This window comes from Aspergillus pseudotamarii (assembly GCF_009193445.1).
Source record: "Aspergillus pseudotamarii strain CBS 117625 unplaced genomic scaffold BDV38scaffold_35, whole genome shotgun sequence".
In the NCBI taxonomy this organism is placed as follows: domain Eukaryota; kingdom Fungi; phylum Ascomycota; class Eurotiomycetes; order Eurotiales; family Aspergillaceae; genus Aspergillus; species Aspergillus pseudotamarii.
The window spans coordinates 347,381-374,052 of NW_022475049.1; the positions used below are offsets into that span (position 1 = coordinate 347,381).

At 48.1% G+C, this 26,672-nt stretch overlaps 11 protein-coding genes and 2 non-coding genes across 13 annotated transcripts; 5 read left to right on the forward strand and 8 right to left on the reverse strand.

Annotated features, from left to right (window-relative positions):
* Positions 1 to 52: 52 nt before the first annotated feature.
* BDV38DRAFT_272190 (MFS transporter) lies at positions 53 to 1,916 on the reverse strand (the record flags this gene model as incomplete). The annotated part of the gene is made up of 4 exons (XM_032057443.1): positions 53 to 742; positions 804 to 1,300; positions 1,362 to 1,548; positions 1,614 to 1,916. The coding sequence occupies 4 exons, from the start codon at positions 1,914 to 1,916 to the stop codon at positions 53 to 55; spliced, it is 1,677 nt and encodes a 558-aa protein (XP_031912439.1).
* A 1,274-nt stretch (positions 1,917 to 3,190) lies between these two features.
* BDV38DRAFT_284125 (uncharacterized protein) lies at positions 3,191 to 3,936 on the reverse strand (the record flags this gene model as incomplete). The annotated part of the gene is made up of 2 exons (XM_032060200.1): positions 3,191 to 3,588; positions 3,825 to 3,936. The coding sequence occupies 2 exons, from the start codon at positions 3,934 to 3,936 to the stop codon at positions 3,191 to 3,193; spliced, it is 510 nt and encodes a 169-aa protein (XP_031912440.1).
* A 1,061-nt stretch (positions 3,937 to 4,997) lies between these two features.
* On the reverse strand, positions 4,998 to 6,358 carry BDV38DRAFT_272191 (uncharacterized protein; the record flags this gene model as incomplete). The annotated part of the gene is made up of 5 exons (XM_032057444.1): positions 4,998 to 5,096; positions 5,153 to 5,656; positions 5,728 to 5,851; positions 5,952 to 6,124; positions 6,182 to 6,358. 5 exons carry the CDS (start codon positions 6,356 to 6,358, stop codon positions 4,998 to 5,000), a joined length of 1,077 nt encoding a protein of 358 aa, XP_031912441.1.
* Positions 6,359 to 7,073: 715 nt separating this feature from the next.
* On the forward strand, positions 7,074 to 10,399 carry BDV38DRAFT_294002 (chitin synthase-domain-containing protein; the record flags this gene model as incomplete). The annotated part of the gene is made up of 9 exons (XM_032062402.1): positions 7,074 to 7,166; positions 7,246 to 7,250; positions 7,401 to 7,693; positions 7,740 to 8,101; positions 8,154 to 8,817; positions 8,868 to 9,050; positions 9,106 to 9,289; positions 9,355 to 9,994; positions 10,049 to 10,399. The coding sequence occupies 9 exons, from the start codon at positions 7,074 to 7,076 to the stop codon at positions 10,184 to 10,186; spliced, it is 2,562 nt and encodes an 853-aa protein (XP_031912442.1). The 3' UTR covers positions 10,187 to 10,399.
* Positions 10,400 to 10,679: 280 nt separating this feature from the next.
* On the reverse strand, positions 10,680 to 10,781 carry BDV38DRAFT_t158. Its single transcript has one exon. It is a non-coding gene; the product is annotated as a tRNA-Val (tRNA).
* A 1,099-nt stretch (positions 10,782 to 11,880) lies between these two features.
* Positions 11,881 to 11,982, reverse strand: BDV38DRAFT_t157. The gene has a single exon. It is a non-coding gene; the product is annotated as a tRNA-Val (tRNA).
* A 728-nt stretch (positions 11,983 to 12,710) lies between these two features.
* Positions 12,711 to 15,062, forward strand: BDV38DRAFT_114802 (FAD-dependent oxidoreductase). Its single transcript, XM_032051021.1, has 2 exons — positions 12,711 to 13,046; positions 13,121 to 15,062. Exons 1-2 carry the CDS (start codon positions 12,941 to 12,943, stop codon positions 14,986 to 14,988), a joined length of 1,974 nt encoding a protein of 657 aa, XP_031912443.1. The 5' UTR covers positions 12,711 to 12,940; the 3' UTR covers positions 14,989 to 15,062.
* A 789-nt stretch (positions 15,063 to 15,851) lies between these two features.
* BDV38DRAFT_114816 (transcription factor domain-containing protein) lies at positions 15,852 to 18,599 on the forward strand. Its single transcript, XM_032051022.1, has 5 exons — positions 15,852 to 16,794; positions 16,865 to 17,181; positions 17,232 to 17,657; positions 17,722 to 17,954; positions 18,009 to 18,599. The coding sequence occupies exons 1-5, from the start codon at positions 16,338 to 16,340 to the stop codon at positions 18,463 to 18,465; spliced, it is 1,890 nt and encodes a 629-aa protein (XP_031912444.1). The 5' UTR covers positions 15,852 to 16,337; the 3' UTR covers positions 18,466 to 18,599.
* A 251-nt stretch (positions 18,600 to 18,850) lies between these two features.
* BDV38DRAFT_249969 (uncharacterized protein) lies at positions 18,851 to 19,574 on the reverse strand. The gene is made up of 3 exons (XM_032054912.1): positions 19,279 to 19,574; positions 19,149 to 19,214; positions 18,851 to 19,065 (listed from the first exon to the last, which is right to left on the reverse strand). The coding sequence occupies exons 1-3, from the start codon at positions 19,342 to 19,344 to the stop codon at positions 19,030 to 19,032; spliced, it is 168 nt and encodes a 55-aa protein (XP_031912445.1). The 5' UTR covers positions 19,345 to 19,574; the 3' UTR covers positions 18,851 to 19,029.
* Positions 19,575 to 20,343: 769 nt separating this feature from the next.
* Positions 20,344 to 20,649, reverse strand: BDV38DRAFT_284130 (uncharacterized protein; the record flags this gene model as incomplete). Its single annotated transcript, XM_032060201.1, has 1 exon — positions 20,344 to 20,649. The coding sequence occupies one exon, from the start codon at positions 20,647 to 20,649 to the stop codon at positions 20,344 to 20,346; it is 306 nt and encodes a 101-aa protein (XP_031912446.1).
* Positions 20,650 to 21,477: 828 nt separating this feature from the next.
* On the forward strand, positions 21,478 to 23,352 carry BDV38DRAFT_294004 (S53 family peptidase; the record flags this gene model as incomplete). The annotated part of the gene is made up of 2 exons (XM_032062403.1): positions 21,478 to 23,014; positions 23,076 to 23,352. The coding sequence occupies exons 1-2, from the start codon at positions 21,504 to 21,506 to the stop codon at positions 23,350 to 23,352; spliced, it is 1,788 nt and encodes a 595-aa protein (XP_031912447.1). The 5' UTR covers positions 21,478 to 21,503.
* Positions 23,353 to 23,677: 325 nt separating this feature from the next.
* rpnL (proteasome regulatory particle lid subunit rpnL) lies at positions 23,678 to 24,859 on the forward strand. The gene is made up of 2 exons (XM_032054913.1): positions 23,678 to 24,379; positions 24,445 to 24,859. Exons 1-2 carry the CDS (start codon positions 23,816 to 23,818, stop codon positions 24,721 to 24,723), a joined length of 843 nt encoding a protein of 280 aa, XP_031912448.1. The 5' UTR covers positions 23,678 to 23,815; the 3' UTR covers positions 24,724 to 24,859.
* On the reverse strand, positions 24,860 to 26,407 carry BDV38DRAFT_249972 (uncharacterized protein). The gene is made up of 2 exons (XM_032054914.1): positions 26,104 to 26,407; positions 24,860 to 25,990 (listed from the first exon to the last, which is right to left on the reverse strand). The coding sequence occupies exons 1-2, from the start codon at positions 26,307 to 26,309 to the stop codon at positions 24,886 to 24,888; spliced, it is 1,311 nt and encodes a 436-aa protein (XP_031912449.1). The 5' UTR covers positions 26,310 to 26,407; the 3' UTR covers positions 24,860 to 24,885.
* Positions 26,408 to 26,672: the final 265 nt, after the last annotated feature.

Here is a 26,672-nt window from a genome sequence, read left to right on the forward strand (position 1 = left end):
CCAAAATTCGTAAACTAGTATATGTACATACATACATTCAAACCGAGACAAATCAGATATCATGCCTGGCATATTTACTCGCCATCCTCAACCTCCTCCCAAATCGCAACAAAATAAAGGGATACGGCACAAACAACACAGTCAAGCAGCCGAGAAGCGTACACGCCCAGCCGACTCCAAGATTATGAAACATAGCCGTGGCAAACAAGGGAAAGCCAGCCCCAAACGACGATCTCATAAAATCATTCCCCGCCAACACCGACGCCGCATACTTCGGATACGCATGAGCCTGATAACAAAAGATCCCATTAAAGATCAAACACCCCCCCACCGAGAAAACCACCGACGCAAGAATCGGCACTATCCAATGCACGCTTTGGAAATTCCCCGTCCATCCAAACCAGAACAGCGAAACCGGGAGTGCGAACGCCCCTACGCACGCCGGTGGGAGCTGGTGTTCGGGTGCGATGTTCCAGTTCTGGTCGAAGTGCTGAGATTGGTACTTCGCTTTCCAGTAGAAGTAGCCCATTATTGTGAGGATTGCCCCGATTAGGATGCCGAGGAAGGCGAGGCCGGTTTGGCCCGCGTTGAAGCCGTGGATTTCGCTGAAGACGATCGGGAAGGCTTCGAACCAGATGTATAGGATGCCGTAGATTAGGGAGATGTAGAGGTTTAGGAAGAAGACGATTGGTTCGAGGAAACAGAGTTGGAATGGGCGAATGGCGGCTTCGAAGAGGACGTCCTATTTGGTTTTCGTTAGGTGATTGTTGTTAGGGTTGGGCTGGGCTGTTGCTGTTACTTACCTTAGGTCTGACGTGGCTGAGCTCGATTTCCGCTTCGCATTTGTAGTTCGAATTCCCCGTGATCTTCCGTACGCGGCGTGCTCGTCGCCACAGGATATTGGGCGTGAAGGTTTCCGGGAGGAAGAAAAACAGTAGGACCAGAGTGAACCCGCTAGCCCAGAGCAGCTGCCAGATAGTCCATGTCCATCCTTTCGCCGACGAAGCGAAGCCGCCGACGAGAGGGCCCAGGACGGGCGCTGAGATGGCGAAACAGCCCCAAATGGCGATCATGTAGTCGCGCACTTTCGGGTTCCACATATCTCCCATGGATGCTCCACCGGTTGCAAGGGCTGGAGAGCCGAGAAAGCCGGTTAGGAACCGGAATGCCAGGAACATGCCGAAGTTCTTTGCGTAGATGACGGCGAACTGGAAAAAGACGAAGACGACGAGGGTGAGGATGTATGTAGGGTTTCGGCCTACGGTTGGTAGTTCTGAGAGAGGTGACCAGACCATTGGACCTGATAGAATTGTCAGTGTGCTGATCGTTGCGTGTGTAGTTAGTTATGAATAGTTACGTACCCAGGCCATATCCCAGCACGAAGAGCGTCAACCCGAGTGTTGCGGCAACTCTACTCACGCCGAATTGTTCCGAAACACCTTCAATCCCCGGAGTATAGATCGCTGATCCGATGTAGATGGCAAACGTCAACATCCAGATCTGGCAACTTACAAGGAACTTTTTGATTGTGCTCCAATTTTGAGGATTCTACATGAGTGTAAGTATTTGAATGGTGGGGAATCGGGCCCAGCGAAGCAAGTATGTATATGTACCTCAGGATCATCTGGTCCACGCCAGTCCACCAGGAGCGGTGTTCCTTTATTGACGCCAGCGGTTGAAGCTATGGAATTCAGACGGCGCGAAGCTCGTGACGCCTGTGACATGACGGCATATAGACCGAAGGTGTCCTCCTCGGTGTCCGCCAACGTCGCTGCTTCTTCATCTCTGACGCTGGGTTCTGGCTTCAAACATTCTGTCCAAAGAGACGGATCAATTTCCTCTGGGTATCGTAGTAGTCGATTCCCAGTAAAGACGCGCACTAGCTTGCCAAAGGTTGAATCGCGGATGGTTTCCATGGTTAGGGCTCGTCCGATTCAGCCCTGGTGTTGATGCTCGCATCCTGATTCCTCCCTGTGGAGTTCTGCCATAATGAGTTTATATATTTAATTGGTGGCAATTATTGAAGAGTCATATTGTTTTAAGATTTTTTATAAGCTTTCAAAGCATGCTTATTTGGCTCGTATACTGCCAATGGGTACTGGGTGTATAGCCGTAACTCCGTAATTCCGGGAGACGTCATAGTCGAGGCGGATGGAACCGGACGACGCAAGTCAAATTGATGTCATGACTCTTCTGAACCCATCAAGAATCCTACTGAATCATACACAATACCGGCTGAGATGGCCATCGTGGGTCCTTGTTATTCCCCACATTGTGCCTAGACCAAATGCTGGGAAGAATGTCGTGTATGGCGATTATAAATGCTCTCAACACCATTTAACTAGCAATAAGGGCTTACCAAGCAATATTAAAAATCAACAAACCTAAAGCTATGACAGTTTTCCAGTTAAATAGCTGATGAGTAACGTATTTATGACTTTCCACATAATTCTACCTAGTAGAATCAGCGCGACAATCTCTATCCTTAATGGCTCTGGGGAGGGAGATATCAGAAGCACAGTTACAAAAGCCCTAGAAAATGAAGTTGCTATCAATTTGTTTAACTAATGTGAAATCAAGAGAGTATGTATAGGTTTAACAATACGAATAAGTCAGCAGAGAAACAAACCAAAGAAGAACTTAGGGTAGATGGAGAGTGTTGAAGAGACGATTTCCGGTGTCAGTGGCTCATGTTCCCTTGTACTTGTTCTCCGAAGTACGTAGGGTTATGAATTGGAGATTGATATATTCCGCAAGAGCAGCAGTCAATCTTCCACCGGAAACAAATTCAGCTTGCATGACCCCAGTGATTACCACAACAGGAACATCTTTTGTTGAAGTCTCGGATATGCCGCACAAAGTCCTGGATAGTCCGCCCGCTATTAATGACTGACTCAACGAGAATGATAGCAAATCTGCCGTTCAGATGGTCGTGTTGAAGATCAGTGGGTTGCTTCGCATGAGCGAACATGGCCCGCTCAAATGCCCTGTTGACCCCGAATATTATGGACTCTCCACCCCTCATTAACACTACTATCAGAATATTGTCCGCCCCGCAGAGTTGATGGCCAGTAGCCATATGGCCCTGGGCATGGGGTATAGCGATATCTTCAACTCCAATGAGCTCTGGGAGGTAGGTTGTTGCTAAATACCAACCCACGTCACGGTGTGCCCTCCTCAAACGTGGTCCTTAAACACTCATATCTCTCATGGGCGTCATCAGAATTTTGACGGATCCTGGGTTCAATTTATCGGCGCTAATGACGTTCAATTTGGTGGGCTCACCGCAGCCTGACAGGAGGGAATCAACAAAATGAGGGTCGAGAAGTTTGAATTCAGGACGAATCGCCGTGGTTAGGCGAGGTACATGACTCGGCCGAAGACATTGCGTTGCCTTCAGACCATCATCCTCAATGGCGTTTTTAAAGGCCTCATCCATAGACCGACTTCTACTTTCTTCGTCCCCTACAACAAAAAAGGCCTTGTCGGCTCTAGAGAGCATTTTCAGGTCAAGAGTGCTATCTCCAAAAGTCCAAACTCCAAGATGGTGTTGGCTCTTCAAGTGGTCAACCAAAGCCTCCTTCACCTCTGGGCACATCAAGGTAAATGATATGAGTATATGTATCCAAATCGTTCTGCGTATGCACAGCCGGTCCAGACTCCTCCCCTTCGTTCCAGAACATGAGGTGGCCTGTGACCACGCCGACCTTAACATGTGCTATACATTTGTGTTTGATGCAATTGATAGCTAGTTCACGAAAGTCCTGACGGTACCTATCATCCAGTTTTTTTGAAGGATGTTATACCTCCACAAACGAGCTTACCAATCTCATCGCGCCCCTCGAAGTTCATGAATTCGTCTTCGCCGAGGGTCATTCTGAGCTGGTTCAACAAGGTTGTCTTTTCTGCACCTGGAATTCCATAAATGCCAACCATCTTTAGGCTTCACAAGAGAAGAGGGATTCTGCACCATGGTACCTAGGTCACCAAAACTGAGAGGATGGTACTGCATTATACTGCGAATGTTCAGGGCAAGTCTTGAAGAGTAACCAAGCATGTGTCAATCTAGCAAGAGAGGGATGACGACAACCCACAAGAGATCAAAGGTGCCTCTAAACGAGTAAACCAAGCCCTTTGTAAACATAACTAGACAGGTATCGAGAGTTAAAAACCAGCGGTTAAAGCTACATTGACTATGTCTGGGTGATTCCATGTATACTTATTCACATCTAACCAAGTTGCCGCACTGCAACCAGTATGATAGACAGCTCAGGGATTGGATGTTTGAAGCATGGGTGGAGCTATGTGTCTCATTGTTTCTATAATGCAGAAAGCCCCCTGGGTCAATGACATTCCCCTATTATCGTGCGATAAAACAAACAGACGATGCAAGAAAGTGGATACACTCACGCTTAAGACCATTGGATGGCTGTCATGTCTTTTTGACTGAAGTCCCATGGTTGCTCTGTAGTTAACTAAGTGGAGAAAAAGTACCCTGTTCTATATTATTGTTAAGGTAAGGTGTATATTAAAAGCCTTCTATATACAGCGATATTAAACCATGTTCTACATAACCTACTAGAGATATGATTGACCGTTCTTTGAACTCATTCCACGGTCAATTGCTGAAACCCTCAAAACATCCTGCAAAGAACACATCCCTGTGACGCTTATAGGTCGTATGGGCCTAATACAAGTCCTATAAGCTCAAATGTAAAATGATACGTAAAAATAATTTCTAAGAGAACAGTCAAAAAGATAAAATTGACATTTACTGACCCTGGGCTAGATCCAGCCATTTAGTCTTACAAGGATTATTAGTATAAATATATGTTGGAATTAAGTGAAATGATTAGACACCGTCATGAAACAAGAACGGTAACTCTTTGGAGTATGCGATTGGGGGGTTATCTCATAGAACATTTTCCGTGACATGGGAAGCGCAGCTTAAAAAATCATCCAAAACCAGATATAATATACATAAGAAAAAAAATATACTAGAACAGTTTAGCACATTTCGCCTCATACGGGTCGGGATCCATCGGTGGAGGCGTGAGATAAACGGGGAAACTAAACTCCAATATCGTCGTTCTGAACTATTCGATTGCATCAAACGTTAGCACAACTCGAGATAGGCCATGGTTTTCCCTACCTTAGAGTAGCCACTTTGCAAACCGAGCCTCACTTCAAGTTTATATGTTTGGCTGATATTACAAGTCTCAAACGATGGCGTGAGAGCGATTGGTAGTCGATGCTTGTTCCAGAGACTATCTCCAATGGATAATTCAGTCCCATTTGAAGCCCCATCATGGCAGACAACATGATGGATGTTTGACATGGTTTGTATGACCTGGAACTGTGTGTCCTTTTCGACAAGCCCAGATGCATGCGTTTCCGTTGATCCCACAAGCATGGTCTGGAAGTCATTTAACCACACAAAGCAGTCTCTGTCTCCGACCTTCGTAAGTTTAATCTTCAATGGGATGGGATAGCCCAGAAGTAAGCACTGTCCGTTCAAAAGTTCGACGTCAACCTGATATGCTATCGGGCTGCTGGAGTTGACAGAATCATGGTTGATGGAGAGAAGACACCTTCTTCCAAGTATACTTTTCGGAAGGCTAAAGTCATGCACGGGATAGAAAAGGATATTGCGAGTCTGCCAGGGAAGAACAGAGTGGTTAGTATGATTTGTCAATGTGCTTTTCCTATGGATCCAGGCTACTCAACTAATTTCTCCACTCCTTTTAAGAGACCAGTCTTTGTCACGGCCACGTTCAGAAAGTACCTGACCTCCCAAGTCGATAGAGTGTCTCCAGTCGAGGGTGGAAGCCTTCGTAGAAGATGGTGGGTTCTGTTCTTCCGATATAGAAACCCCGTGCAAGACGGGTTTGGTTTGATCTCATCTAAGCTGATTTTATGGCATTCCGATGTTGAAGGAAACTAAAAGAAACGCGAAACGTGTATGAGTAAAAGAGCTCGAGATTGGCATGTTGCTTGAGGTCGTGAAACCTACCGTGAGGGAGAAAGGAAAGATGTGCGTCCCAGAGCCGACCGTTAAGTTTTTAGAAACGGGCATATCCGACATCTTATGAGGTGGGAAAACATTTTGAACTCTTTGGAATAACTGCATATGAGGAGTGTTAAGAAACGACTATTCGCTCGTGAATCTCGATAGACGTACCTGATGGGACTCGATATATTTCCCAGAGCTTAGTCGTGACGTTGCTATCCCAGACAACTTGACTGTGATGGTTGCGATATTGACTGGCGACTTGTTACGAAGGAAGATATGGCCAGAGACAGTGTCTTTTTCTGTATATGCTCCCCTCTCTTGATCGAGTCGTATATGCAGATCCATTCCCGCTGTTTAGCCAAGTCAATCGAGAATATGCCGGGTGCTTGCGATAAGGGGAAGTCTGGAGCTAACGTGTCAAGCCCGGGCAATCGTAAGAGGTTTCTTGGTCTGCTTCTTGGTTTGGTAGGGTCAAGCGTCTGTACTTATGAGCTTGAATAATGATTCTCGTATTAGCGGTTTACATAGATGAATACGAAGCACATATAACATCTAACGCCGAGCTGACAGCAAATTTCCATGACCAAACTGCCTCTGTTATAGCACCAATCTCGCTTGTTCCGAGAAACTGAAGCTGCGCTCGGGGAACTAAGTCACGACCAGTTTCACCCGGCGTGCATCGCTCAGAGTTTTTTTTTTTTTTTTTTTTTTTCTCGTTCTTCATCTCTCGGTCTAAAGTGGTGGAAAAGCCGGCGCTCGGAAAATGAAGAGTATCGCCGGCTATTTTTATCTGCTTCCAGAATGATTCCCATGGCGGCCCCACAGTGCCGTTGGCCAAACCCTAAAAACAACAGTACCATTGCTCATGAATTATCAGTAGCCTTGAAGTTAGTGGTCCACTGGGCGCGCATTATGGAAGCTATTGTCTCGTAGAGTATTTGCCTTGTTACCTAACTTGTCTCCTAGTAAACTAGGGCTAGAGATATAGGAAAACTCTAGAGCCTGTGTAATTTGATGGCACTCAGACTTGCCGGCTACTTCACTATAGAACGGTAAAATCATGGATAACCAGTTTGGGCAATCAGATCAATCGGTATATTCCCAAGTATCTACTGAGAATAGTCCGCCACTGGGGAAAGGTCGCTCGCCTAATGTGAGTCTCAACCACAAAAAGATATGGTTTGGGTCTGGTCGAAGATGCGGCTGCCTTCTGACACTCAATTGTTTCTCAGGAAAGGTATGATCGCGAAGACCGACTATATCACGGTGAACATGCGGAGTCTTTACTACATTCTATTCCTTTGGGTCCTCCCTATCCTGCCTATGAACCTGAATCGCAACCGTTCAGCCATGAGACTCCAGAACAGCTCTCTCTACGAAGTCCTAGTACGAAGTGGCAGTCGAGTCATCCACGAAGTCCTCAGTCAATAAGCAGAGATCCGTTTACCTCATCTCCAACCTTCACACACTCAGATGATGCTTCAACACCGGACTCGTGGCGACAGCGACAAACTCCAGCGCCCAGTGCCCTTCGTCGATACCCTACCCGAAGGATTAATTTGGTCCAAGGCAGCGTCCTGAGCGTAGATTATCCAGTACCTAGCGCTATCCGGAATGCTATCCAACCAAAATATCGTGACGCTGGGGAAGGATTTACTGAAGAGTTCACACATCTTAGATGTAAGCATCCATGTCAAAGCAGATTGAGGAAGCTAACAGATTACAGATACAGCAGCGACTTGCGACCCTGACGAGTTCACCCTACGCAATGGATACAACCTACGGCCGTCCATGTATAACAGGTCTACAGAATTACTTATCGCCATTACTTACTACAACGAGGATAAAGTGCTCACGGCGCGGACCCTGCACGGCGTGATGCAAAATATTCGGGACATCGTTAATCTCAAGAAAACAGAATTCTGGAATAAAGGAGGGCCAGCCTGGCAGAAAATCGTTGTTTGTCTTGTCTTCGATGGCATTGACCCCTGTGATAAGAATACGCTTGATGTCCTGGCCACCGTTGGTGTCTACCAGGATGGAATCATGAAGCACGATGTAGATGGCAGAGAGACTGTTGCTCATATTGTTCGTTACCCTCTATGGTACTTTCCATCTTTTGCTGACTGGTGATTATTAGTTCGAATACACAACTCAACTGTCCATCACGCCGTCACAACAGTTGATTCGCCCGCATGGCGATGAGCCAACAACACTGCCACCAGTCCAGACAATATTTTGCCTGAAGCAGAAAAATAGCAAAAAGATCAACTCACACCGATGGCTTTTTAACGCATTTGGCAGGCTACTGAACCCTGAGGTTGTTATCTTGATCGACGCCGGCACGAAGCCAGGGCACAAATCTCTACTTGCTCTTTGGGAGGCATTTTATAATAATAAGAACCTCGGAGGAGCATGTGGTGAGATTCATGCCCTCCTAGGTGAACGCTGGGAGAAACTCTTGAATCCTCTGGTCGCTGCGCAGAACTTTGAATATAAAATTTCTAATATCTTGGACAAGCCTTTGGAAAGCGCGTTTGGCTATGTCAGCGTTCTACCAGGCGCATTCTCTGCTTACCGGTACCGAGCTATAATGGGTCGGCCTTTAGAGCAGTACTTCCATGGGGATCATACGTTGTCTCAGAAGCTAGGCAAAAAAGGAATCGAAGGAATGAATATATTCAAGAAGAATATGTTCTTGGCTGAGGACCGCATTCTATGTTTTGAGCTCGTTGCGAAGGCGGGCTCTAGGTGGACGTTAACATATGTGAAAGCTTCAAAGGGGGAAACAGACGTACCAGAAGGTAGGGCATTGCAGTCTGATGCCAACATGCGCGAGTGCTGATTTCGATAGGCGCCGCAGAATTTCTGAGCCAAAGACGACGCTGGCTCAATGGCTCCTTCGCGGCAAGTTTATATTCAGTCATGCATTTCAATCGCATCTATAAGAGCGGACACAACCTCCTTCGCTTGGTTGCTTTTCACGTCCAGTTACTTTACAACATCTGCCAGCTCATCATGACGTGGTTCTCCCTCGGTAAGTTGGACTATTATGGACCTTTGACAATATAATGAGGGCTAACTTGCAGCAGCATCCTACTGGTTGACCAATTCTGTCATCATGGATATTGTAGGGACTCCAAGCGCAACAAACAAAAACAAGGGCTGGCCATTTGGGAATGACGCGACTCCTGTCGTTAACAACTTCGTCAAGATCACTTATCTTGTCTTTCTCATGCTCCAATACATCCTTGCCCTTGGAAATCGACCGAAGGGGTAAGAACTTGCTTGATGTTTCATGTTATGGGTCTTTAGTTGGGAAGCTAACAGTAAACCCCTAGATCGAAAGTCGCATATACACTTTCCTTTATCTACTTCTCCATCGTGCAACTCTACATCCTCGTTCTATCATTCTATCTTGTAGCGCAGGCATTCAGCGGTGGGAATCTGGACCTCAATTTGGACGACGGGGTCGGAGGTTTCATCGGATCTTTCTTCACTTCCACCAGCGGACTCGTACTGATCGCATTAGTCTCAACATACGGAATCTATTTCCTATCCAGCATTCTCTACCTTGACCCTTGGCACATGCTCACGTCCTCATGGGCCTATTTTCTAGGCATGCCCTCATCAATCAACGTCTTGATGGTCTACGCCTTCTGCAACTGGCACGACGTATCCTGGGGTACCAAGGGGTCCGATCAAGCGGGCTCACTCCCATCAGCCCAGACCAAAAAGGCCGATGCAAAGACGAACTTCGTTGAAGAGCTAGATAAACCCCAGGCAGATATCGATACTCAGTTTGAGTTCACGGTCAGACGGGCTCTTTCCCCATGGCAGCCGCCCGAGGAGAAGGAGGACGCCAACCTGGATGACTCGTATAAACGTTTTCGGACCAATCTCGTGTTACTCTGGGTCTTGAGCAACTTATTCTTGGCACTTTGTATCAACAATGAGGGTATCAGGAATCTCTGTTTGACGGTATGTTGAATATAACCTGCTGTGAGCAATATTAGCTGACGAGAACTCTGCTAGACTTCTTCGACAGGCCGTACGGCCTGGTATTTTAAGATCATACTCTGGGTTACCTCCGCGTTGTCGGTTTTCCGGTTTATAGGCGCTTTATGGTTTTTGGGCAAGACTGGTGTTTTGTGCTGTTTTTCGAGACGTTGATTTGGATTTTGAGCAGGGGGTAATGTTATTTAGAGCTAATTGGTATTGTCCTGGTTATCATGTATGCATATATAATAGTAAAGGTGGATTTGGGTATCGCCAGCTTCGTGAATATTTAGAGGAAATTTGTACCCATATATGCAAATAAAAAACGAAAGTGAAGTGAAAGAACAGTAATAATTATTAAATCTTCTGCGTCGGGGTAGATTTGCGACCAGACTGTTTGTCCTGTCATACGATAGTCTCTTGCCCTAGTGGGTTCAAGTTGGTTTTTATTGCGCAGCGAAGCGTAGCAAACATTATATATTTGTGGGTAGTGTTGATGCATATCATCAATCTTTTGAAGCCACAACTACACCGGCTATAGCAAATCAGCAGCAATTGCTAATACAAGGTTTCTTACGTTTTCTATACTCTCTTTTAAGAGTGAATACACCAAAAAGGAAGAGGGATCAGAATGTATCAAGGATATATATAAACAGGAAGCAAAAAATAGTCGCGCCCGGGATCGAACCGGGAACCTTGTCGGTACTACTTTAGTAGCTACAAGCTCACAGATGTGAACGACAAATCATAACCATTAGAACACGCGACTTGATTGGTTGTTGATTTGTCTTCTTTTGTTATAATACAAGCTAAGACTAGAATAGCCCTGTTAGCAAGCAAGCCCTCGAGTACTATCAGCAATCCTAAGGACCTCGACGGTTGACATTCTGAGTACCCAACAGGACATAACGAAGTTGATTAGCCGGTCAGATGAAGTGAAATGGACGACCTAAGGATTCCTGTAGTTGTTGTGGCCTGCATATAGTGGGAAGTCAAGGGCAAAGGGAACAAATTATCTATTTATTGATCTATCTATCCGAGTGTATATCTAGATAAAACGAGGTATGGTCTTCTGAGCTTCGGGCTCTCTGACAATGGATTTATATTGTATGGTCAAGTCTGAGGTGTGCTCAAGACAGTTATCTTCAATGAAATAAAAATAGTTAGCAACGCAATTGCTCAAGGAATGACCAAAACATGTATCGATTTGTCGTGATAGCAAGTAAATATCGGTTGACAGAGAGGAACATGTTTAATAGCACAACTTGAGACAGATACCTAAGGACTAGATTGCGTACCATAGCAATCCACCATTAACAACCGGCTCCGTCCGTGAAGGGTACTGGGCCAGAATCCGGTCCAGCAGCGGTGTCTTGGGCAAAGGCAACTGAAAGAAGTAGGAGAGCCACGAGAAACTTCATTTTCATCAAGACCATCGAAGTATTGAAGAAGCTGTCCATAGCTCGGCGGTAATCGATAGGCAGGGCCTCTTTAGTCAAGTCGGCTCGGCACCTGAAGTAGTATTCACATCTTTTATTTTTCATGCCCAAAACCGAGTAAAAAGATTTGAATATAGAAAGATAGTACCGACTGATAATCTAACGAACTATTCTAATATATGACAAGGCCTGTGGGCCAACTAGCCTGCCGTGAATAGACTCTAGCGTTGAAGACATGCTACTGAGTACTCTAGCCCGTTGAAGCTCTGTAGCGTAGCTCATAACGAGAGGCTCTCATATTACGAAGGACTGCAGTGTAGTTTCGGTAGAGCCAAGGCCATTGCCCGGCGTAGAGATGGATAAATTTATGCGTTTAGAGGTAAAAGGATATCTCGACCAAAAAAGCTTCATCCGTGAAGATGCCAAAAATAGTCGCGCCCGGGATCGAACCGGGAACCTTGTCGGTACTACTGGAGTAGCTACTAGCTCACAAATGTGAACGACAAATCATAACCATTAGAACACGCGACTTCTTATGAGAAGTTTATGCCATAAAGCAATATATATACAGTATATCTTACACAAGCATGACCTTCCCGTACTCTGCGCACTTTGGTCGAGCTCCGTACCTCGTACCTTCCACCAACCCAGCGTCTTATCACCTGCGTCACTTAAGTCCGCTATCACTTTTGTCTTTATATTAGTTGTTGACGCTAATTGAAACTAATGCCAACCAGCAGCTGGTATCCTTTCGCACTCTCGCAACGAGTCGATTCATCTCCAGGCGGTGGATACCTTACGAGTCAGACCAATGGATTCAGGCCCACCTATTCCGCTTAAACATTCTCCATCCTCGCTTATCTCCGCAACCCAGTGCAGATGACGGTGTACTCCGTACAGATACCTACTACTCTCTCCATAGGAGGTGGTGACGGGACCGTTTGCGTCCCATTTCCCACGGATAATTTCTATCCATACCAGGATGGCATTACACCAGGCCCCCATCAAATCCCTGACTCCCAGACCCATCAACCCGTCAAGCAGAGGGCATCAAAAATCTATTCAGTTCTGAGGTAGTCAGAGCTTCTCAGGCAGTCGGAGTACTTTACTCCGAGATCATATAACACTGGCTTTGACTGCCTCAGGGTGGGGCGAGCTAAATCCTGACTCCCCGGACCCCTAGAAACTGGTACCCTTACTGGTCCCTGTAAGGACCGCCCTAGGTACTGCGCTCGTGGTCCTCCTGTGCTGTATGTGTGGCACGGGAAAACGATAGCCGCATGGCGAATGTATGGAAAATCTCCGAAGTACGCCAAGGCTGCGTCGGTCCCTTTCATAAACCATTCAACCGCCGCGGCTCCGGTTGAGTTTAATGGTTCACCATATGGTACCCTTCTCCTGAGGCCGACAAGTCCCTCCTTTATCTTGCCGACCTTTGTCCTCTCATTTCTGACCCTGGAGGCTGAGACACCAGGAAAGATCTACAGCCATGGCCCTCCTCGGCCGGCTTGTGCTGCTGCTCGGAAGCGTGCTGCAGCTTGCACACTTCAGCTCCGCCCAGACCATCAAGTCCGAGACCAATGGCAGGATTATTGGTACGTCGGGACAGACACCTTGATGGTTTTTACAATGGCCACGAAGAGACAATGATGCTGACACCGCCACACAGAAGCCAACGAGGGCACTGTCGCACCAGCTGCCGAGCAGGTTAACGGCGGTGACCTGCAGCTGACGGATGCTGTTCTGGCAAATCTGACCCAGTTGCAGCTCAGCAACATATCACTATTTCAATTCGCCAATGAGTCGGGCCTATCGAAGCGGAGTCCCTTCGATGGCTGCAAGACATATCCAGGCGGCCTGCTGTACCCAAGCCAGTCGGTGTGGCGCGTCTTCGACCTGCTGACCGGTGGCGCGCTCACCAAGACGGTGCCCATCGGCGCTGCTTGCTATCAGGACAGCGAACACTATGACTACGCCAAATGCCAGGCCATCCTGGCCGGCTGGACCGATGATGCCGTCCACGCGGCCGATCCGACCTCCGCCATGTCTCCTCTATACCAAGGCCTCACCTGCTTGCCCCAAAACGCCAACGTGAGCGGCGCGACCTGCGAGATCGGCGGCTACCCTACCTATACCGTCAACGCCTCCAGTGTCGCCCAGATTCAGCTCGCCATCAACTTCGCCCGCTCCACCAATGTGCGTCTCGTTGTCAAGAACACTGGCCACGACTTCCTCGGCAAGTCGATCGGCTACGGTGCTCTGTCCATCTGGACGCACAACCTCAAGGACCTCCAGTTCGTCGAGCAATACTCCGACCAGTCCTCTGACTACAGCGGTCCCGCGGTCAAGGTCGGCGCCGGTGTCAATGTCGGCGAGCTCTATGCCTTCGCGGACAAACACGGCGTCACCGCAGTCGGCGGCGAGTGCAAGGGCGTGGGTGTCGCTGGCGGCTACGTCGCTGGCGGTGGTCACTCACCTCTGACGGGCAAGTACGGCATGGCCGCCGACCACGTTCTCTCCATCGACGTCGTCCTGCCCAGTGGCCGATTCGTCACCGCCAACGCCCAACAGAATCAAGACATCTTCTGGGCCCTCCGCGGCGGCGGCGGCGCCACTTGGGGCGTCGTCACTAGCGTGACCTTCAAGGTCCACCCCAAGCTCAATTTCAGTGGTGTCACCTGGGACATTGCCTCCGGACCGGACACCAACAACACCGACGACGTCTTCTTCGAGGCTCTCTACGCCTACTGGCGTCGCTTCCCTGGCTGGGCCGATCAGGGCAGCTACGCCTACTCGCAGATCTACAGCCGCGGCACCGGCGCCGGCTACACCTGGAGCATGCTTCCCTGGCTGGTTCCTGGGATGGAGCTGGACGACTTCAAGGACATGGTCGCCGGCATCTTCGACGAGTGGACCGAGATGGGATTCGACTTCACACCAGAGTATTTCGAGCATGACAACTTCTACGAGACGTGGTCGACTCACTTCCCCACAGAGACTGTCGCCAACGCCAACCTACACACTGCTAGCCGCCTCTTCCCACGCAAGAACTGGGAGGACGAGGCGCTGCTCAACAAGACGATGGACACAATTCGCAGTGTTATAGAGGACGGATCCGCCCTCATTCAGTACAATATGAACGGCGCCGCTCTTCCCGACACCCCAGACAGCGCCGTCCTTCCCGCCTGGCGCGACACAGTCTTCTACGGTATCTTTGGCGTGGCCTGGGCCGACGGCATCTCCGAGGACGAGCTCAAGGCCGCCAACAAGAAGCTCACCGACGACATCATGCAGCGCCTGCGCGATGTTTCCCCGGGAGGCGGCAGCTACCTGAACGAGGCGGACGTCATGGAACCTAACTTCAGCCAGGCTTTCTATGGTTCCAACTATGACCGCCTCCTCCAGATCAAGGCCGCGGTCGACCCCTGGGATACCTTCTGGGCTCCGACTGCCGTCGGCAGCGAGGACTGGTATATCACTGACGTCCCTGACTGGCTGACCTACCAGACCGGTAAGCTCTGCCGCAAGCAAGATTAAAGGGGGTGGGCCGATGCAGACAAGATAATAAGTCTTCACATTTATTTTCGTTTCACCCTACTTTAGAATAAGAAGCAGACTAAGGCTGTAATATATACCTCAACCAACAATGCGTGGGTTCTAAGCCATCGCCCGACAAAGAGTGCGCTAGGCGCAACCACCCACCGAGCGAAAAGCCATCTGCACACTGCTCAGCGCATCGACGGTCTCAAACCTTACGTTATCCGGCACTCTCCCACAAGATGTAAGGAAGTTATCTGCAGAACCATTGGGAGGTGGGCCCTCGCAAGCCAATCGAGACCGATACAATCGGACAGCCTCCATACGGGCCAATTATCGCTTGCTGTGTGGCCATGGCACACTGTCATCCCAAAAATTCGACATCTAGATCCAGATATTGGAACTTAGCTATCATTTCCACCCCACCCTAAGGCAGTTAGTAGTTACACTAGTTTCTGGACCCCTAACACCCTGACTCCCTGAGTGGGAACTAACACGGCCCCACTACATTTTCTGTGCTATAATGGGGAATGTGTGTGTCTGTATAAGAGCTCATGATACGAGACAGCTTTGCCGTGTTGTAGAAGCTTGATGACCCTTTTTAAAGCAACTGGAGTAAAAATAGGATCAGAGTTTTTAGGGTACGGAGAACGTTCCATACTTAAATTTTGGCTCCGAGTGACCCTATTGGTAGGTTATCGTCCGCATCGCCACGTTCTCGTGGCGCAGACACGGCAGTTTGGAAATTCCCCTGAGCAAAGAAAAAAGAAAAAACGACATCGGATAAGCCCTACCAGGCAGCCTCTAAATTTTCAAGAATTCAAGACGTGCGTGCTATTAATAATACTTCATTGCCAAGACTGGGTCACTCGCTCAGCCATTTGTCGACTTTAGCCTACTCCATACAAACCAGCGGCTTGGCATGCTTCAGACGGCGCCATCTCGGTACTTTTCGTTCCTCTGGTGCTTGACAGAAGTTGAAAAAACTTTAATTGTTCCCTTATAAGTGAAGCGGGGACCTGCGACAACAGAGCTTTTCTCTTACCTTTCTTTTATGTATTAATTACTAGTATGGAAACCCTGTTAGTTGAGAAACGACGGTCCACGTCGCACCAGGTGGTATGGATATTCCGAGATAGTTTTAAAATCTGACTGCATGCTAACACCTTCGAACAGTGCGACAACTGCCATTCCCGCAAGGTAAGAGCTAAAGGATAGCTTTTGTTGTCTGACCAATGTTCTTCTTTTGCTAATCTTCCGTCCAGGTCCGATGTGACAGGAAGAACCCTTGCGGCAATTGCCAGGATCAAGGAACTTCATGTACTCGCCACCGGAGTTTGAGACGTACCATGAGAAAAGTCTCCCGTCAAAGTGACAGGCCAAGCAATGCAGCTAAATCTTCTCGGACTTCCACCCATCCGGTGCCTGAGCTGGGCTCGCTCCGGGGTCTACTGGATCAGCAAACCGATACTTACTCACTCCCTTCTGAGCTGGACAATGATAGCTTACCGATGGAGATGCCGGAAGTCGGACCTATATTGACCAACCGTCCGCACGTGGCATATGAACTTCATAATTGGATCTCGATCGTCCCCCTCACCGATGCGCAGATGGCCAGCCGGCACCGGCTGAGTCGAGTGCAGGGCCTCGCTTGGAACAGACTGCAGGTACTTGAGTCTGCACTGTACGCTGCAAGCCAATTTACAGAAAGTATGGGAGGCTTTGGGAAACCGTCTAATGTCGATGACCAGAGTGAAGAGCAACGCCAAATTCCGGCCCCTGAATTTCTAACTTGGATGCTTAAAGGTATTGAAACCTTCTTCCTTGGTCTCTGTCATGTGGTAGTGGCTGACTTGGGGTTATCTGATCAATCTAGACATTGGTACTGATCTCTTCGGACCATACGTTCGGGACTACTTCCGGCACGTATCCAAGAAGAGCCTTGAGAGGATGGGGATGTCTCTGCTACGCAAAGATGCATCGCCATCTGATACCATTCTCTATACTGTCTGCGTTAACTCTATAGCGTACAAGTTTCTCACTACAGTGGTTATGACAGAAGAGCATGGCGAACTGTCACAGAGGCTATGGCATAATGCGCTACAGTATCGAGCGACAGCGCAGGCAGCATTAAGAAAAATCCCACTCGTAACCACACCATCTTTTACACTTCTACAGGCAGTACTGTGTGGGGTGAGTTATATGAAGACTCCTACATGGTTTAGCCTCTAACCTGTTTCTAGATCTTTCTTTTTCAGGGATCGGGAGATACCAATTTTTGCTGGGAGTTAACTAGAACTGCTTGCAGGATTTGCACCGATATTGGGCTTAACACCAATGCTACAAATGGACGGGCTCTCAGTGAGGAGGAGTTTTTCTGCTTCATATGGTGCTATAAGCTGGATAGAAACTATGCCTGGAAGCTTGGGCGATCCAAGGGTTTTCTGGATGCCACCCCTGAAGGGATTTTGCACGCTTCTACCAGGCTGAATCCACCAATCTCCGATGTTCTCCTACTATATTTGGACTTGGCTCAGATACAGGACGGAATAATACCATTCATCAAGGATCCCTCGGCAGCAGATGGTGAGCATGCCGTCCCGCCAGTCTCAAACTTAAGAGAGCAATTACTGCCGAGGATGGAGGATATCCGCAGCAGAATCGACCAGGTAAGTCGTCACCCCAGCCTAGTTTGAATCTAATAGATGCTAACCACGAGATTCCTCTTCATAGATTGCACCACCTTCTAATCGTTGGAAAGGCCTAGATAGCCACAGCGAAATCGCAGCCCTCGATTTTGCCTATCACTCAGTTATGACAACTATACTTCATCTGATTCAACTTACCCCAGGGCAGACCCTTACTGCCAAGGATCTCTACCTGGATTCAGCACGCCAAGAGCTATCAGCCTTGGTATCCATATGTCTATCAGCCAACAAGCAAAGTACTGTCGCCTTCCTACATTGGTCAGTGATAAACTTTTTTTCAAACCTAAAAGATGAGATATTAATAATTCTTAGGACCCTTCTTTATTACCCCTTGACAGCCGTCTTTGTGCTATTCTGTAACACTGTTGTCACCTCTCACATAGGCGATTTCAACCTTTTGAAAACAGTCGCAGACTGCTTGACCCAGAGCGGGACAGCCAGCGAGCACATCGCCAATCTGCAGAAACTCTTTCAGGAGTTTGTCTCGCTCTCTCAACGCTTTCTCAATGAAGAAAGCTCTACCGCGCTCACCAACCAAGGCGCTACTCAGACAAGTCCCTCTCAACAGGGGACCTCTTCTCAGGATGTAATTCACAACTCCAACTCGCCCCACTGGTTAAACACAAGCACTACTTGGAGCTCGGGAATTTTGGCAGGCTTGGACAACCATTCTTTCGACCCATCGTTTCCCATGTTAGAACTATCTTATGGTGATTCAACTTTCTTCCTGGGCGGTGGAGCTGATATACAACCGTTTAGTTCTGCCTGAGCAGGATTTGTTGATCCTGGGGTGGAATCACGCAGTTCCTTTTTTTTTTATTTTTTTTTTCAACATGTATTTTAATACCAGATACCACACCACATCTCTTTAAGGCATATATTAACACGTTGTACATATTTACTACCTTGTCCATCTAAATATTGCACACAAACCAATGACATTCTCGACGCTTGTACCAGGCATAGTATGATGATAGTACCGCCAGGAACGATTGATACTCAATTCTGCTCTCCTCAAGCACGATATCTCCAACATTCCTCCCCCCCCTCTTCCATGAAACCTATATGAACATGTACTCTGATGTCTCCCGCGTTACAGGGAATTTCTCCCACATGATATCTAAGGTCTTACTGAGATAGACACAAAATGAAAGGAGAGGTGATAAGCAAACAAGATCTGGTTCTTAATTCAAAGGAATGGCACGGTCAAATCAACCACTACTAATGACCATGAAATCTAAATACACTGAATAGGGCATTGTCCGAGGGATATCTGGAGATAACGTGCGCTGGATACACTCTCCTCCGTTTCTCCTTTATCTGGGAGGGGTGCTCACTTGCACACACCCTGGGTCTGGTCGGGGGTTTGCTATTCGCGTGTGTTGGTTAGTTATTGATTCAAGGGATTGATCATAGTCTATAAATGAATATTGAACAGTGTATGTGACATACCACGCAAAGACCGCTGTCGCAGACTCCCATGCTTCCATCTGCCTTGCAGGGTTGACCGGTGCCAATCTATCAGTACATTAGTATCTATACAACGAAAGGATCTTTATAATCGAGAGAATGGTTAACGAACCTTAGCCTGAGGAGTAGCAAGAGCAGTGCCAACAAGGGCAAGAGCGGCGAAGAGGGTGAAACGCATTGTTGCAGAGGGTTTGTGAAAGAAGAGCTGGAAGAACTTGTATGTCAAGTAGACGTTGTAGTTTTGTATAATGAGGATATGAAGAGTCTCTACAGGTATATTTATACCTTCTTTCCAACAACTATAACTGCGATTCACAACCCCATGATGCAACTGTACGTACTTCGTACACTCGAACTGATCTCCTGTACCCACGACTCCCCCTACACCGATCAATTACAGTAACGATGAGCATTCACTTTCCTACCTGCTATGTCAATCATTATCGGTCTACCGGGGATGTATCGGGAAGAATGACGTCTGGTATAGAGTAACCGGAAAAGTGATTATCACGGAGCCCTAGGGCCCCGATGGTTCCCCGAAACTACGACTCCTGGTACGGTTGTGGATCCTGCCGAATATGCCGGCTATTTTTAGCCGGCAACATCGTCGAGGTTTACGAAAGACTACCTAACCAGCGAAACCCGGCCAGTAGTTGCTGTGATTTTATTATCTAGAGCTGAGTATAGCGATGTTAGATGTACTTTTGAAACAATCGTTCTTGGCCCTCATGCCATTGAGACACTTCCGAGTGTAGCTGCTCGGGCCGAGATGTCTGTTGTGGGGAATTAGGGCTGTGAAGGAAGGACTTGGCAATTAGTCTCTGCTGAACTATGAGTTGATACGAGGTATTTGGTCGGTGTGATGTTTCAAAAGCATTAACTGGCGGGTCCAGAGGTTTCGTGGCTTGCTTTGAACGAATCTCGTATAGTACTATCACACCATGACGCTGCTAGCGATTGCTGTGTCTGTTCCTAAAGAGCTTGGTAGAAGCTGATGTCCGGACAAGAAATCACCGGATAGGCAACGTCGAAACGAAGGAATCTTAATGATAGCCTTTACGATGCCTCATGTAACTAGTTACTTAAGTCTAGTAGATGTTCTGAACCGCGTGTCATCCACCCCGTCGCATCAACTCAACTCCCACACAAAGTATTCGGACAAAGGTAACTAATTGATTTAATGAGCTTCCACTAATGCAATCGCCTTCTGAAGGACAGTCCGATCATTATCGAAGCTGAGCTTCTCTACTGCCTCCTTCAACGGAAAGAATTTTGGAGTAAACCCCTCCGCCTTACCAGCAGATCCAGCAACCACCCCTTCATCCAGATGAGCAATATACCACCAATTAATCTTGACATCATTAACACCATCACCACCTAACTGTCGCATGGTCACCATGAAAGGCTCAGTGAGATTCGGGTAATAGCGAGGTTTGTCTGGTATGTGTCCCTGTTCGTCTATCGGAGGTGCACGAGTATGCATCGTTACAGGATGGAGGTGGGCTTAATAGCCAGTCTCTTCGCGGACTTCGCGTAGTGCCCCCTCGTGTCGGGATTCCCTACAGTTACGGGGTCCCTTGACAAGGAGCCACCGGTTTTTTCTTTTTCCTTTTTTCTTTTTTTTTTTTTTTTTTTTTCTCTTTTGGGCGTGGTAATGGATAAGGCACACAGTCCACGGTTACTAACTCATCGTCTGTTTTCAGAGTGGGTCGAGAATTGTATAGTCATGGTCGCAATCGATTAAGACTACTACTATCTAGGTAATCTAAACAATGTAAGAAATATAAGTAGTTAGTTAGTATGACTTAATCGTTTAGATAATCTTAGTAGATTAGGTACATAGTGTAATCAAAAATCATGCCCTTGAGCTGGCAGCCTCTACAATCTAGTACTAGTAGTACTAAAGGTACCAAAGGACAGCATCCTCCGCCTTTACCGAATGTGGGGATCAATAAGGAAAAGAGACAAAGAACTTTTATTTGATCAACCCTAACTGCCGACAATTACAAACTATTTTCTGGTGTTATTATACACGCTCTCTTTGGGACACAATAAGGATCCTCTACAGCTCAAACTACCAGTGGCTCAAATGGACCTAGAAGGTTGCATCCCCATCTAGTTACCACATATCGCTAATGTGGTGAACCGTGGATCCTGGCCATGATGCTTCGATCCCTAGTCGCACTAATCACAATGACAAAAGGTTTGAACGCGGCCGATGCCTCTGCTAAGTTGCCATCGGACAAGATGTAGTTTCCTCCCTCTACACATGTGTGAGGGTCGTTAGTCTCTCCCGGTATGTTCCTCCTTCACCAGGTTGACTAAGCTCGATCTGATATGTCTTCTCAACAGATGGTATTGTTTGCATATATTCTAGGAGCCTTATCCCTGGTCCTTCACGTTCTAGTCACTGCGCTAGTTACTGGGCCCAGATACTCGGTTGTTGAACGCCTGGAAAAGATTCCGGATGACTGGGTAGATGTGGGGACGCCTTCCCCGTCGAAGTCGATCGAACTTCAGCTGGCAGTCCACCCAGAAAGAATATCTGAATTTGAGCAAAGGGTCATCGAAATATCTACTCCAGGGAGCCAGAACTATGGATATCACATGAGTCGTGACGAAGTCAGGAGCTTTTTATATTCGTCTGATGTAGCTCCGCGGAGGGTTCTCTCTTGGCTTGAAGCCGCGCATATACCTGCTACATCTATCAGCAAGTATACAGGCTGGATTACTTTTACAGTCCCAGTCTCGCAAGCGGAGCAGTTGTTAAAGACACGGTTCTATATCTTTGAGCACAAGAAATCGAAAGCCACCGTCGTCAGGACTCTCAAATATTCGGTGCCTAAAGAACTTCGATCGCTTGTGCAGATGATTCAGCCAACCACCCGGTTTGTCCAGCTTATGCCGCAAGCTGAGCCGCCACTCCTTCAAGCTCTACCCGCCACCCTCAAAGATCTAGTGGCAGGCTGTTCATCAATAGTCACACCTAACTGTCTCCGCGAACTGTATGGAATCTCTGATTCCAAGCCCAAGCCGGACCGTCGTAACAGGCTCGGGGTATCTGGTTTCCTGGGTCAGTATGCACGCTATAGCGACTTTCATCAGTTCTTGCGCCTTTATGCACCGAAAATAACAGACACTAACTACACTGTGGTGTTCATCAATGGTGGTCTCAATTTGCAAGATTCTTTGGAGGACAGCTCCGAGGCAAGCTTGGACATCCAGTACGCTGCTGCTCTAGCCGATAACGCCTTCACAACATTCTACAGCACCGCCGGGCGTGGCCCGGTTATACGTGACTTAGGGCCTAATGGCGCAAGTGATCCTCATGAGCCATACCTTGAACAACTTCGTTATCTGTTAGACCTCCCAGATGACGAACTGCCTGCTGTCCTAACTACGTCCTACGGTGAATTAGAACAGAGCGTGCCAGAAATTTACGCGAGAGCCACATGTAACATGTTTGCTCAGCTTGGAGCGCGCGGAGTCTCTGTGATCTTTAGCAGCGGCGATTCGGGCGTTGGGGACTCTTGTATAACCAATGACGGGACTAATCGGACAAGGTTCCAACCGCTTTACCCGGCATCTTGTCCTTTTGTTACGTCTGTAGGTGGCACCTACGGTAGGGAGCCTGAAATGGCCATTGGCTACTCCACAGGCGGCTTTTCAGAATACTTCCCGCGTCCTTCTTACCAGAATGGCAGTGTCAATCAATATCTCAGTCAACTGGGGTCCAAATGGGAAGGGCTCTACAATCCCAATGGAAGGGCCATCCCCGATGTTGCTGCCCAGGCGGATCATTTTATTATCATGGATCATGGACAGCTTCTAAACACGGGAGGCACCAGGTTTGTCGCTATAATATAGTCGCTAAGATATAAGATACAGGAAGCTGACGTTGCTGTCTAGTGCTGCAGCGCCCGTGTTTGCTGGTATTATCTCGCGGTTGAATGCAGCTCGGCTGGAGAACAACAAGCCACGGTTGGGGTTTCTCAACCCTTGGCTCTATTCTCTCAACCAGACTGGCTTTACAGACATCGTCGATGGAGGTTCGGTAGGGTGTTTTGGTGATGTTGGACGGGAGGTGCCGTATGCAAGCTGGAATGCAACGCCCGGGTGGGATCCCGTCACAGGGCTTGGAACGCCCTACTACAAAGCACTTGTTGGACGGGCTATGTGCGTATAAGTACGACGGGAGAGTCGTCGCTTAAAGGGTCTTGAGCATGGGTAGTTTAGAAACGTATAGTTCGAATCCCACTTTTGTATATAGCGTTCGTGCTTCTCGTTATATAGATCGTCCCTGCTGCAGAATGTCGGGATTTCAGTGTCAACTAGTTTCATCTTCCTTTCTATTTTATAATTTTTGCTTTATTTACAATTCTTTCCTATTTTCCATTCTTTACTCTATACCTTTGTAGGTAATGGAGACGCCGCTCAGCCCCACGTGACCTCATGCCAAGAGATGCGCTGGAGAAGCTCTTGGAACTGCTGGTGTCATCGTCAACCATCATCGACCATCCACCACAAAACCACTCCTTACCTTTTTCCGTACGCTTCAAACCTCTTCCGGACTTCTTTATCACATCTTTATTTACTTTCCGAGTCGTCTTCCACATACTCTCCATCTCAGATCCTAATCCAGACCCATTATGGCAAACGGCGCCGACCTCCGGACCCTCGTCTCAGAGCTTCACAACGCTCTCAACCGGAAACAATTTGATGCTGCCAACGATCTTCTTAGTCGCGCAAAGCGGACCCTCTTGCTGCAGAATGCCCTTATCCCGACATCTTCAACATCGCCTGAGTTGATTGCCGTTGCCCGGGAAGTGCTGGAGCTCGGCGCTCTGTCCTCCATCCGGCAAACCGACGCACCCTCTTTCACACGATACTACCAGCAGTTGCAGCCTTTCTACGATCTGGAGAGAGATGGCGCTAGTGCAGGAAAGGTGGACTTCAAGACCAGCCAACGGAGCAAGATCACGGGCCTGTACCTCCTCCTGTTGCTGAGCATGGGCGACAGCACTAGTTTCCATACCGTCTTAGAGGGTCTCGTTGAGGAGGCGAGTTTGAAGGGAAAGAGAATTGAGGACGACCCATGCATTAAGTACCCGGTGGAACTGGAGAGAAACTTGATGGAGGGAAGCTATGATAAGGTGTGGAGAGAGACCAAGTCGGAGAGAGTACCCTCAGAGGATTTCGGACTGTTTTCGAATGTACGTGCTACTTTTCCTTTCCTTTCCTTTGCCGGAGCGTATACTGACTGTTCCCGGTTATTCAGGTCCTTGTTGGAACCATCCGTAGTGAAATCGCCGACTGCTCCGAGAAAGCGTACCCCTCGCTCCCCATCTCCAACGCCAAGAACCTTCTGTTCCTCGAGTCGGAGGGAGCGGTCATTGAGTTCGCCCAGCAGCGCGGATGGGTGCTTCGTGATGGACGGATATACTTCCCTGTTGAGCCGGAGGCCGCCGCACGGTCCGAGAAGGATATCCTGGTGGCCAGCACCGCAATCATTGAGAACGCGATCGGCTACGCTCGCGAACTAGAGACGATTGTTTAATTTAATAGATCTAGTCACGGATTTTTTTTTTCCTTTGCCTTTTCCGTCTGGGTCCCGGGAGGTTCTTATATCTTGTATACCGTCGTCGCCTTGCATGATGAATTTATCGAGCGCATCATTTCATGAACAATAAACAATATTTTTTTATTCCGGTCGTTTGTTCTATACATTAACCCGCCACAGGCAAAGTCTCCGATCGTAGAAACTACTCGATATACAGAGCAGCTCCGACATCTCCTTCCCTTGGAGATCATATCCGCCCTCCGGCTTCCACACATCAGACGCATAATTCATACTCTGATGCTCCGTAAACTCAGCCAACACTTCAATATCCCACCCGGCATTCTCCCCCAACGTCCGGGTAACCCTGACCACCCTCGTGCCAGCATGCATACAACTCGCCAGAACAAGGAACCTCCACTCCTCACCCCCAGACGAAACCCCATGCTCCGTCTTCACCAACTGCAACCGCCAAACCCCACCCCCAAGACACACCTCCGCCAAAACCTGCCCCCTCCGCGTAGCATGATAAACCCGGAGGTGCTCATCATAACTCCCCGTAAGGAGCAATGGCGCCCCATCCTCCAATCCCAATACCGACAGGGGCAAAATAGCCGTCACACCAGCAGTATGATGACGCGCCCGATCATCATAGTCCAACATAACCGGCGCCAGCAGCTCAGCTTCAGCCTCAGCCTCAGCCTCATCTAGGTCAGTATTAGAATTAGAATTCAAATCAGAAAACCGCCGAGTATGCAACCCCCCAAAATCATCCCCCGTAAACAAAAACCTCCCCTTCTCCTCATCAGGAGAAGAAGAGGAAGAAGAAAACACCCCCAAAGCAACAAACCAAACCTCAATCATCTCCCTCACAGCAAAACACCCCACCTCCTCTACATGACCATCATCACCATCGGCTAAACCCGAGATCCCCTCGGCACACCCGAAAACCCTCGTCCGACCATCCGAGAACGTGACCGCGAACCCATCCGCGGAAGACGAAGATCCTCTACTACTAGTAGCTGGATTCAACCAGCATGCAGGCGTCCAAGCGAGGAATAGTGCCGGGATGGTCGGGTCCTCGTGGACGGGTTTGGTCCAGAGCGGGAGGATCTCGGGTTTGCTTCCCGAGGAGATGTCGGTGGTGGTGATCCGGAAGAGGGATACCGATCCCGAGCTTGTGGCGATTGCTAACAGGGTGGGATTTGTGGGGTGGAAGTGTAGGTCGAAGACTGCGTGGGGGAGGGAGAGTTTTTGGAGTTGGGTTCTATGGGGGTTTGTTAGTTTCTTATATTTTTCTTCTTATTTTTTTTATTTTTTTAGGTGAGGAGGGGGTGAGGGAAAGTTCAAGTTCTATATGGGTGAAGTGGGGTGGCTTACAAGGTGTTCGTTTCCGGTGCTAAATGCCAGAGCTGAAGACTGCCTGTTTTAGTTTGTTGGATTGTGTCATTTCCCTCATCTTTTGTCTCGCTGAGGAGGTATGTGCCTATCACGATGTGGTTGGGTGATGCGGGACAGGTTTGAAGACAACTTGGGGGTTGATCGAGGTAGACTGTGGTCGCGGATTGAGGGGTTTGGGGTGGCATTTTTGTTGTTGTTGTTGTTGTTATTGATTAGATTTGATGTTTTGGGAAACAGGTACTGTATCTAATCAAGGACTCTATATTTAGGTGCATCTAGTAAGAGGATCTGGAGTAAGATTCATTCTATTTTTATGTTGCTGGGGGGGGGGGATTGTGGAGGGCGGTGAAATAATTTCTTTTTGATTTTGATTTGATTTTTTTTTTATTGTTTTGTTGCTCGCTACGCCTTGGTCGGGATACTTAAGATATATAAACTTGTTGACCATGCATTGATCTATATCTATTAGTTCAAGGAACAATAGATGTTCTCTCTTATCCTCGGATATGCCACGGTGACGTGTGTAATAGCAGAACATCTGAATTGAA